At 45.1% G+C, this 11,752-nt stretch overlaps 1 protein-coding gene across 1 annotated transcript in view; it reads right to left on the reverse strand.

The window, feature by feature from the left end:
- Positions 1–10,944, reverse strand: part of SVEP1 (sushi, von Willebrand factor type A, EGF and pentraxin domain containing 1) — a 143,258-nt gene extending 132,314 nt beyond the window's left edge. The window contains exon 1 of the mRNA XM_054178135.1: positions 10,298–10,944. Within this exon, the coding sequence (XP_054034110.1) occupies positions 10,298–10,819 (522 nt within the window). The 5' untranslated portion in view covers positions 10,820–10,944. The remainder of the gene's footprint in view (positions 1–10,297) is intronic.
- Between the last annotated feature and the right edge of the window lie 808 nt (positions 10,945–11,752).

Here is an 11,752-nt window from a genome sequence, read left to right on the forward strand (position 1 = left end):
AACACACATATACTTCAGATTCTGCCATCCTGAGGTCTTCTGAATGGGACATCAAAAGACAAGGTATATTAAGTAAAGAGCTATTTCCTCAGCTCTTGGTATTGCACAATAGGTTTATCAGGGCTTTGAAAAGTTGCTGGGAGTTTTATATGCTGCTATGCTGTGTGCTATATTCAAAGTATCACCTTCCTAACAGATGTCAATTTGGTTAGAAAAATGAAAATTCTGACTGTTCTTTGCATGTGAGCAATTTCCATTATTAATATAACCTAGATGTTTCTTGACTTCTCTAGTGCTGCTCTGGTCTTTTGCTAAAAATAAAGAAGAGACTTGAAAAATACTTAACTGAATTAAGTAATGAAAACTTCACATATTTTCAGACCAAGCATTCACGCCACTAGTGCATCTGCTGAATATTTGTTTCTTTTGTGTTTGTTTTAAACATTCATCACTTCAACAAAGCAGGGGAAAAAAAGCTGAACAGAATAACTAATTCCTAAAGGACAAACACAATTCATGACCCGGCCCATCTATTGCCAGCTGTCACTGCTCAGTTATCTTCTGAGTATCTATCTTCTTCGGTCCAGCACTGCTAGAATTGAGCAACATGAAAACAGAGTTATTGCTGATAAGAGGTGTCCCAGCCCAACTGAATGTGGGGGAGTGTTTGGGAGAGAAATAGGACAGACAGTTGGATTCTCTGCTTCACTGTTTATAGTGCATTCGCATAGCAGAGCACCAAAGCTCAGAATGCTAAAGCTTTTCACAGGCTGCCTGTCAGATTCAAGGAGATTCTTCATCTTGCTGGCTGAGGTTACCAGAGACACTCTGAACCAGAGGGAGCATCATAATTTTAATGGGAGATTTTGTTTTGAATTGTGTTAACATCACAACAAAATAAGTAGCTTAAAGATTTGAACATGCTCCTGGTTACCCAAGGGGCTAGCTGTGGCTAAAGGTAACAGCGCCTTTAATTTCTGCACCAAAGACAGTCTGTAAATTCTGAGCACCACAAACACTCTGTTTTAAAAATAGTACTACTTCTTTTGACCTTACTTCTTAAACTTTTTAATGCCTGGAATTCAGTCCCTACTCTTGGAACAAATCAGTCAGAAGATTTTCTGGTTTGTCTTTGTATCTCTGGAGCAAAGAACATGGTAGGACTGTTTTGTCTGTGAAAGTACTAAATCTAAAAGACTGGGGTTCAGAGACTGCTTACTGTCAGCCTCACCATTAACAGCTCTGAGGCAAGAGAGAAAAGAATGATTTCTTGGGAAAAGCAAGCTCTGCTCCTGAACCATTTACACACCATCATCTAGATACCACAGTGACAAAAGGTTTCATTCACTGAGCTGTTATTTCTGCTACTGTATCAGAAAAAATGTGTTAATCCCTGCAGCAATGTCTCATTTTTCTCATGTGTCTTACACTGGGAAATAGTAAAGGCTTTGTGGCACTATCCTTTAACTAGTGTGCCTTCTATGGGAGGTCTGTTTTGGTGACCTGCAACACAGCGGATGCTGGCACACCTCCCTCTCTTTCCCCAAACCTCCTCTCTTCCTTAATTCACACATGACTGGTTGACAGAACATAGGTCAGGTAGGCCACTGTATATAGTGCAATGCAGATCCTTCCAGACAGGAACATCTATCTCAGCTCTCAGAGCCATAAATTATGAAAATGTCAGATATGCTCTGATCATCCAAAGTTGTACAGTTTGTGATTAGATCAGCTTTCTGTAGCCCTGAGAAACAGGTTGAGATAAGTACATGATGGCAAGACAATGACTAACTAGTACTCAGGTAATACAAGTTTCCTTGCTGGTAGTGTCCAACTCAGCGATGAGACACAGAACACTTTTTGTGCCCAAAAGAAGTATGTTATCCTATGGTTGTTCCCCTTTTTTCAGCAAGTTGTAGTTCTTTATCTTTTTATGCTTAGCACATAACAAGAATGAAAGAACATCAGCAAGGCTAGAATATGTTAACACTGGTGGAATGGATCAAAAGGAAAGGATTTTTCATAAATGAAATGCATACTTCAAATGACTGGTTTGCAAAACTTCAGTAAAATTTGTGCCATTGTTGAATTGCACAGGTCATTTGTGAAGTTCCTTGGGTTGTCCCTCAAACAACTGTAACAGTCCCTGCTTCTGAACAGCCCTCAATGCACACGTGCCATTTCCTATTCAAAGATGGGAAAGCAAGAAAATGTCAGCTCATCACTGTATCATTCAAATACATCCCATACAGCATCACCAACAGGTCCTCTTCACCTGTAGAAGCCACAGTGCATGCTATGCAGTTACACAAGGCATCAAACAGTACACTCACAATCACTATTTCAGAAAGCAGTCACCTGGAAACTAACCAAACCTCATGTTCTTTCCACAGAACTTTCAAGATTTTCATGGAGACCACGATTTTGATTAAATCTAGCATGTCTTCAAAGTTCTTCCTTCTCCTGTCTAAAACCACAAATGCCTTTAATCCTGCTGATCACAGTTCCGCAACAAGCAATAACCAAAATGCCACAAAGAGCAACTCAAAAACTGAAGAACAAAAACAGAACAGCAACTTCGAGTTCTTTGGATTTGAAATTTCCAGAGCCACTATCGTGCATGAGCAAAGGACTTGGCTAGGAGTCATGCAGAAATATAAGCATAGATGGTGGTGTGAATGCCTTCAAGCCAGGTTTTAGTAAGCCATAAACTTTGCATGAAAATATTGTAAAGCATTCCATCCAAAAACAATTCTTTTTATAGAACATTTTGCATTGCTGCTACTTATCTCTAGTACTAGTATGAACATATTGTTGGAGGATATTCAAAGGCAGAAAAACTGTGGTTTGGGAGGGCACACAGTCCAAAGTGTTAAAGAGAACTGACAAGTGACTTTTTCAAGCCATGAAAAACAATTCTTTAAAAAAAGGAGTGAAGCACACAGTACACCCTAGTATTTCTTGCCTGTTGTTTTGTGTTGGTTTTTTTTTAATCAGAACTATGAAGTATATTGTTTCTAGGGATACTGGAGAAGGAAGAAGATGGGAGAACAAGGGAAAGGAAGCAAGTGTTTAATTCAGGGTCTAGAGTCAAGTGATATTATCCATGCATCCCTAGCTTCCTGCATGCTCCACAGAGCATGCATTGGAATAAGTCCTTCAGCATACTTAGATCTGCTGTACAGAGATGCTGCTCATGGAGACAACCCCATCACTAGTCTCTACAGACTCCCAGGATGAGGTACTTCTGTGCCTGAAGCCAGACTGTCTTGCTTCTGTTCCTCACACCAATGAACCCAGTTTGCCTTGATCAACTGATGAAGCAAAAGTGTACACAGCAGTATCCTTCAGTGCTTCTTGTAAGACATGTAGGTCAGAATTAAAAAAAAAAAAATTAAAGAAAATTACCCTTAATTAAAGGGAAGATGATAAATGACTAAATACCAAACTTCCAAATCAGACATTTCTTCTTAGACTGGACAATTTGGGGAGAACAAACAGACCAATTTCCAAATCGGTTTTCAACCAAAGAAAATCTTAACATTGCTTAGCTCTGTACATGATGCTAAACAGACAACTTACTGCCTGTCCCAGGCAAAGACCCAGAGCAAAAATGAAAATGAAGTATTTAATAACTTCTTAAGGTAGCTCCATTTCACACTAGGTCTCAAGACAATGAACAATGCACAGACACGTATCTTGCCTCTGACCCTGCTGTATTAACTTGTGAGCAAAATCTTCTCAAGACTGCAGTATGCAGGACAAGTACTTTTCACAAACACTACACTGATTAAAAGCAGTGATTTAGAGATGACACTAATGATGGCTGACAGGAACTCCACTCTCAGTTGGCTTAGTCATCGCTAACTTCTAGCTCTGCAATTTCAAAGGTGATCACAGAAGTAAACCAGGCTGACTTAGTTTTGCTCACCACAATCTTTAATACAGTCTCCAAGGCCACACCAGAACTGAGAGGCCCACTGCTGTCAATTAGTCAGCTTGCTACAACTGACCTAAGCCATCATCAAATACCAACAGTGCAGTGACAGGCACAGGCTAGAATCTGCTGCTCTCTGATTATTAGCTGCTGATTTTGCAGATGTTGTAGGAATAAAACTTCATAAAGACATTCTTGATAAACAGACAATATACATGACTCTAAATGCTCATCTTCTCACAGAAACAGTATTACTTCTTTTCAAATTTAAAAAAATAAAAATCTAGTAAGGAAAACACTTGCAGGGTAAGGAAAGGTCTTTAGTTTTCTTTGTTTCAACTATCTTTTTGCTTTAATTTCAAAATGAGATTCTGAATCTGATAATGCATTGAAATGAAAAGCCAATTACCCTAGTGGGTAACAATGCTGCATCTTGTGCTTTTGTGCTTCTGGCATACCAAAGAAACAAAGCTACCATTACTTATTTAAACAAGCATTAAATAAGCATTAGAACTGTTTATCCTAAATTGATATGTGCTTACATTCTTTTGAGGGCCATTTTTTTCATGTTTGTTAATTGGATGACAACAGAACACTGCATTTGACATGCTGGTTGGCCATTTGTCACGCTCCCTCAAGATCAGGTTAGATACAAAAGCCAGACCAGATATTCCAAAAATGTGTCACCTGGTTCTGTAACTGCTGTGACAGACCTTCCACTTACATATGCCACTGACTTCAGTGGAGTGAAAATTAATTAGAAATGCAAAAAGCACAGCTTTTAAATGCAGCAATTATTACAATAACACAAAGCCACTATTAAAGCCTTCCTCAGCTACCGCTTTGTCAAATTGTTTAGAACAATTGGCTGGTCTGTTTAAGGCTGGCTGTGGGCTACCTCTGACTTGAGCTCAAGAGCAGCGCAACCTTACAACTGCCAAGTTCAGTTTGGAAGATAAATACTTCCCATTTTACTTCCATTGTAAGTCAGAAACAAGTTTGTCTATTTAGAAGCAGCTATTATTATTTTGTCAAGAAGCTGCCACATGGAGTAGTTTAAATAACTTCTACAGTAATCTTCTTTTTTCTCCTTTTTTTTTCTTCTCTTTTTTTTTTGAGCACAGTACTCAGTGCAGCTTCAGGATGTTTAAAATGTCCATCAGTAAAGATGGGACATCAATGCTAGCACATCTGTAACTATGACTGTTGAGTGCAAAGACAGGAACACTCCATTCAACTTCCACCACTGTATGGTGATACCTTGCTCCTGTTTCACAAAATCACAGAATATATCTGGTTGGAAGAGACCTTCAAGACCATGCAGTCCAACCTCTGACCCAGCACTGAAGAGTCAAAACTAAACTATGTCCTTAAGCACCAGGTCCATACACTGCTTACACCCCTCCAGGGATGGTGACTCCACCACTGCCCTGTGCAGACCATTCCAATGTTTGATAACCCTTTGAATGAAGAAATATTTCCTAATATCCATCCTAAACCTCCCTTGGTGCAGCTGGCATCCATTTCCTCCAGTCCTGTCACTCGACACCAAGAAGTGGCTGGTCCCCTCCTCGCTCCAACCTCCATTCAGCTAGCTGTAGAGAGCACTGAGATCTCCCCTCAGCCTCCCCTGCTCCACACTGAACAACCCCAGCTCCCTCAGACACACCTCACAGGACTTGATCTCAAGGCCCTTCACAAGTTTCGTTGCTTCATTGCCTTGTTGCTAGCAACAAATGCATATTCCTCCCATGAGGTGCAATGGTGATCTCTCAGGATCAGAAGCTCCAATCCAGGTGGCTGCAGCTTGGAAATTCAGCACTTCACACTGCTGAGCTCTTTGGGTTTTAGATGCATTCCTTTATCACCATCATGAGCAATGCTTGCTCAAAAATGTTTCTCAGTTCTGCTTCAGCTCTTCTTTACAGTCACAACAGCTCTGGAGCTTTCCATAATGCAATCTGCTTAACATAAACTGCTTATACTTGTTCTGTCCCACCAACTCACTATGTGGAAAATTGAAGCCAAAGAGTTTTGAATAAATGAGCTTAGTTTCTTCACCCTTAGACTGTTTACGTGTGCCTAAGAAGAAAGACCACTGAACATGAGAAGTTAATACCTCTAAAGAACTACTACAGACATTTTGTTATTCTAAGTATGTTTTATATAACTCAACATCTGTCCTTCCTAAGATGCACAATCTAAACACAGAGCAAGAGTCTCAAGCCACAAGCATTAATTTCCTTTGAGCGATGTTTTCTGGATCTTAAACTGAATTCTGAACAACTTCATGCCTTAACTGTTTTCCTATTTCAAAATTAATGACTGTAGATAACAAACAAACAAGACATATTCATACTGTAAACCATACATGATTTTATTGCATGGAAGACAGCATCAGTTATGTTTTCATTCTCATCCATGCCACATCTTTCAGCCTTCAGGTGAGAACTGTAGCATCTGAGAACTGACGATGAACAGTGCTAACATCTTGGGAATCCAAGACATAGGAAAAAGTGTTTGCAACACTGTTACATACTCAGCAGCCCATAAGCAGCAGACAATGTGTTACAAAGTGGCCTTCGGCTTCCGTGTAACTTAAAGAAGTAAGATACAGGAATTTTGACTGATACTCTGAAGGTCTGGATTCAGTACCATGTTTCCTGCTATTGTTCTCATTAATCCTGCCTCATATGCTAGAGAGTGAAGTGAAAACCACAGACTTCTTACAACCTGTAAAGATGAATAGCTGTAATCAAATAAAAAGAATAAAAGGTTACAGCAGCTGGAAGGTTAGCCTGGAGGACATCAGACTTTACTAGTGAGCAGGAAGGTGTAAGTATTATATCCTACAGATGTTAAAAACTGCATTTTGGGGAAAGTAAACTTACATTTGAAAATATTTTACTATCTGCACAGATGAGCTCAACTTTGGTAATGTCTAAATAAAAGTAACTCTGAAATGTTACTAAACCTGACTCAGAATCCAAGCCTGTAAAAAGTCCCCTCAGTGGGGGTTTTTAACTTCAGTAAGCATGACAAACTCAACATCAAACTCCTGCAGTATGAAGGTAGCCTAAGAGGTTTCTGGTACATGTAGTTGCAGTAGTTTCCCATCAGAAAATGCAGAGCAAAATATTTTGGTCTTACTTTTTTTTTTTTCTTTTGCCCTTTTCCTCAAACCTGCAATTCTGCAATTAAGTCCTGCCTCTGGAATTCTGGCAAAAAAACACCTTAGCAGCAAAAACTCTGAGACACCTTGAGCACTGAGAAAAGTAACACAAAGAGGTGACTTATTTTACATCACCAAATGTATCCAACACTTGCTAGCTCAAGTGTGGCATGAGCTATCAAACAGGGCTGCAAAACTGAACACTGACAGCAGTTCAGCTTTACTTGTTAGGGGGCTGGCTCTTACCACTCTCTCTAGTGGACATCCTTCCTGCTTCTGTGTACCTCACAGAATTTATCTTTAAGCTGCTGTGTAGGAATGCCAAAGTGTGGTCCACATGGCAAAAGCACGGCCAGTGGTGACAAAACAGAAATTCTATAATAAACTTTCAGAGAGGCTGCAAAAGTGCTGTGCCAAAGTAAACTCCCTTATTTTTTTCAACGACAGACATTACATGGACATGCAACACCTTGTTCAACTGAGTAGCTCTGCTTCCAGGATGATGTTACATGAACAGCTGTGGTGCCACAGGCTCTGAGACACCCACTGCTAAGTAAATCTTGCTCCTGTTCACTGATGTTCCCAGGCCAGCCACTCACTGGACTGATGACATTGCACTTATCTCTCTGCCTCCGTAGTCTCCACAGGACTGTCACAGACTGGAATTAATCACTTTGAGACCTACCAATGAAGAGTGCTGCAGGACAACTTAAGTGCTGGGATTATTCTAACAATGCACTTTCCATTGTTTTCTGTTACTACGACGCATAAAGAATACTGTTTCAGAGAGTCTGTGCTTTACAGACACTTCTGGGTTTGCTAAAGCAGCAGAAGAAACCCTACATTAAAGTGCAAGAATAATAAAAACAACATTTTAGGAAAGTGAAAGGAGAAATAACTAGAGTTGCACCAGAATACTGCTAAAAACAAAGGACACCAGTGTAAGAGCCCACTGGGAACAACAATTTTGTTATACTTAACATATTTCTCTAGATTTATACTGAGTATTTTAAACTGATAAGTCAGTTTCTGACAAGCCCCTAGAAAGGAGAGTATTCCCTGAAGCTATAATTTGTCTCACAGAAAAAAAAAAAAAAAAGACATACTGAACAAAACCACAGTACAGTATTGTTAACCAAGAACCAGCAAGAAGCCTGAAATTTTAACCTTGTCATTCTGTTGCAGCTCTCCTTACCACCATGTGAATATTTCTCTTCCCACATTCTTAAGAGACCACAGTGTAAAATGACAGTGATGTGTTGTAGCCACAAGATCCAGACAGACTCATAAAACCAAATTGTAGGTTTCTGAAGGGAATTTTTTGGTTATTCCATCTCAAAGGTATGATTAGTTAAGACCCCATATCAGAAAAACAGATGGTATTTTTTAAACTTATCCTTAAGCATAATGTTTATAATGGTTATTTTTAACTTGTATCACTAACTTTTTTTCACACTGCACCCCTGGGATGGATCTATACTGACTCTTGACTTCATAGTGGAAGACCTAATGTAGGGAAGTGTTCTCCTAAAGCAGGTTTTCCATGTACAACAATGGCCATATTAGAATGCAGTCTTCCTTTCTCCTGCCAAATGTGAAGAAGGGAATGATCTCTGCCAGTTCCATATGTCCAGAACTGAGGCACCTCATGCAGTTTCATCCATCAAATCCAAATGAGAGCACTTCAGATGCTTCAACAAGGCTGAATTACAGGACATGACCACAAATTAGACATTGAAGTAAGAGCAAACTAGACTTCCTTTGGGAATGCTCCTGCACAGAGTCCAAATGGCAAGGAGCAGTCCAGTCTAGCCTCATGAAAAATCTTTCAGGGTAGACTGGCAGAACACAAGCCATCTACCAAGAGACCTCTTGAGCATGCCCAATATGTGCAGGAGCTGCCTACACCAAATTTGCATCATAGGACTGTATAATAACACCACAGGTGATTGTATTCCAGTGTCCAGAAACATTGTCTGGACATACTTCTATTTACTGGCATACTACCCACAGGTTAAGGGCACCTTTGTCAGTCATCAGCAATTAAAATAGTCACCTGGCGACAGTATGTAGATATTTCTGACTGTTGACAGCTACTGGGCACCCAAGTCCCACTGCCAAGAAACAAGGCAGACATTTCAGATGCCAGACTTGACTCATATATATCACTTCTGAAATAAGGACATTAGCTCCATATTCTTTCAAAGAGTGAATTTCACACATTTGTTTGCAAGGGCAGCAGAAAACATGGGTGCTGCAGGCACAGACAGCATGGGAAGACAGTGACTAGTTGCCCAGACCAGACTATTCCACATCACACAGAACACTGCTCCACATCCCATCACGCAGCCCTAGACCCCTTGACACTGAAAATCCTTGTGTGCACACAGAACCACACTCCCACACGACATGCCGCAGAGCACACCGCTTACCAAGCCATCGCACCTCAACACCCCACTCCCCACTGCTACATCACCTCCCCCACTTTGGTGAGAGCTTGCCACAGCGCACCACACGCCACTGCACACCACGCAGTACCAACCTGCCCCTCATCACGCACCTTGCCTCACCAGGTCCCTCATGGCACCATCACATACCTCACCTCACAGTCTCGCAGCACCCTTGACCACACAATCCGCCCCACACCCCTCATTCAGCCACCACATCCCCCCCCCCCCCCACCACAGGGCTCACATCACCGCACATTTCAAGGCACCGCTCTGCGGCTCACCACACCCCTCGCTGTGCCGCTCACCTCACCACACACCCCGCCACACCCCTCACTGCGCCCCTCACCTCACCGCACACCCCCACAGCACATCCCGCCACACACCTGCCTGCACCCTTCCCCTCACTTTGCCACACAGCCGACGGCGCCACCGTGCCCCTCACCACGCCCCTCACTGCACCCCTTGCCTCACCATGCTTCCCATCGCACACCCTACTGCACACTCCACCACACCTCTCGCCTCGCACCTCACCTCACCCCACCCTACCGCACCCTTCTCTTGCACCCCTCACGTCGCCACACCGCTGGCCTCACCATAGTCTTCACCACGCCTCTCACCTCGCACCTCACCACACACCATATCGCACGCCTCGCCGCACCGCTCTCCTCACCACACCCCCGCACACCCCACCGGTGGCACCTGGAGGTTCCCCCGCCCCAGCCCCACGGCGCCGCTCACCGCTGCCTGCTGGAAGGCGCCCTTGGTGTAGGTGCCGCCGCCGCGGTAGGTGATGGCCGGGATCTCGCGGCCCAGCAGGGCACACTTGTGCTGCTGCGGCCGCCGCCGCGAGATGTAGTCCACGCGCGGCACCACGTTGCTGCGCGAGGAGAAGGTGACGATGGCGACGCGCGTGGCCGCGGGCACCACCGGGAAGTCGGAGAGCAGCTTCTTGACGAAGCGCAGCTCGCTGAGGAAGTTGGCGGGCCCCACGCTCGACGACTCGTCCACCAGGAAGACCAGCTCCAGCCGCCCGCTGCGTGCCCGCAGTCGCCGCACCTGGCGCTTGAAAGCGCGGCCCAGCTTCTCCACTTTGCTTTCCGTCGTGTCGGGCAGCGGCGGCGCCAGGGCGGGCGAGGGAAAGGTAGGGGCGCGGGAGAGGGCGCCCGGCGGGACGCCCGGCCGGCCCTGCGGCGCCGACGGTGACAGCGACAACGACAGCGACAGCCAGCCCCAGCAGCAGACAGCCACCAGGGGCCACATCGCGGGGCGGCGGGCGCGGGGAGACGCCGGCAGCCGCGGGAGCAGAGCGGCTGGTCGCCCCTTGACGCCCCACCTCCTCTCTCTTCGGAGGGGCGGCCGGCTTGCCTCCCTCCCTCCCTCCCTCCCTGCCTGCCTGTCTGTCTGTCTGTCTGTCTGTCTGCCTGCCTGCCTGCCTGCCTGCCTGCCTGCCTGCCTGCCTGCCTCCCCGCCTGTCTGCTTCCCCGCCGGTCCCCGCAGGTACCCGCGCCCTTTAATCCCCCCGCGGGCCTCCCCCGCGGCTGAGGCGCTGCCCCTCGCACGCCCCCCTCTCGGCTGCCTCCCTTTCCCCCCGGCTTTCGGTAACGAACCCCCGCTCCCTCCCCGCCCCCGCGTCCCGCCCCGATGGGTCCCACACGGTTGGCGGGGATCAGCCGGGCAGTGGTGGGGGTTTGGGATGCTGGCGATCCCTGGAAACGCACCGAACCGAAGCGGCGCGGTGCCGGGCTCCGGAGAGGGGGGAAAGGCAGGGAAAATAAAAATAAAGGGAAAAAAAAAAAGCGAGAAGAAGGTTTTCCGCTTCCCCGCCGCGGGAGCTGGAGCTGCTGCTCGCAGGGACGGAGCGAGGGCTGCCGCTGACACGTGCTGAATGCATCGTGTTTAATTTCGTTCTTTGTTTTGCGGGGAGGATGCGCTTGCGGCTGAGAGGTTTGACAGGGGTATGTTCTGGTCCCGTTGCAGGTTCTGTCACAGCCTCCCTCTCTTGTTCCAGGAAACACTTCATCCGCCCGCGGACTCAGTTTTCCAACTTTGAAGATGTACCAAACAGGTGTGCGTCTGACTGCAGTAGTGGCGAGGTGTCTGGATGAGAAGGGTGAGTGTGCTCAGGGGGATGTGCATGAAAGGCAGGAACAGCACCCGCGTACATACAGCTGCACGTGTATTTAAATATACATA

This window comes from Dryobates pubescens, chromosome Z (assembly GCF_014839835.1).
Source record: "Dryobates pubescens isolate bDryPub1 chromosome Z, bDryPub1.pri, whole genome shotgun sequence".
In the NCBI taxonomy this organism is placed as follows: Eukaryota; Metazoa; Chordata; class Aves; order Piciformes; family Picidae; genus Dryobates; species Dryobates pubescens.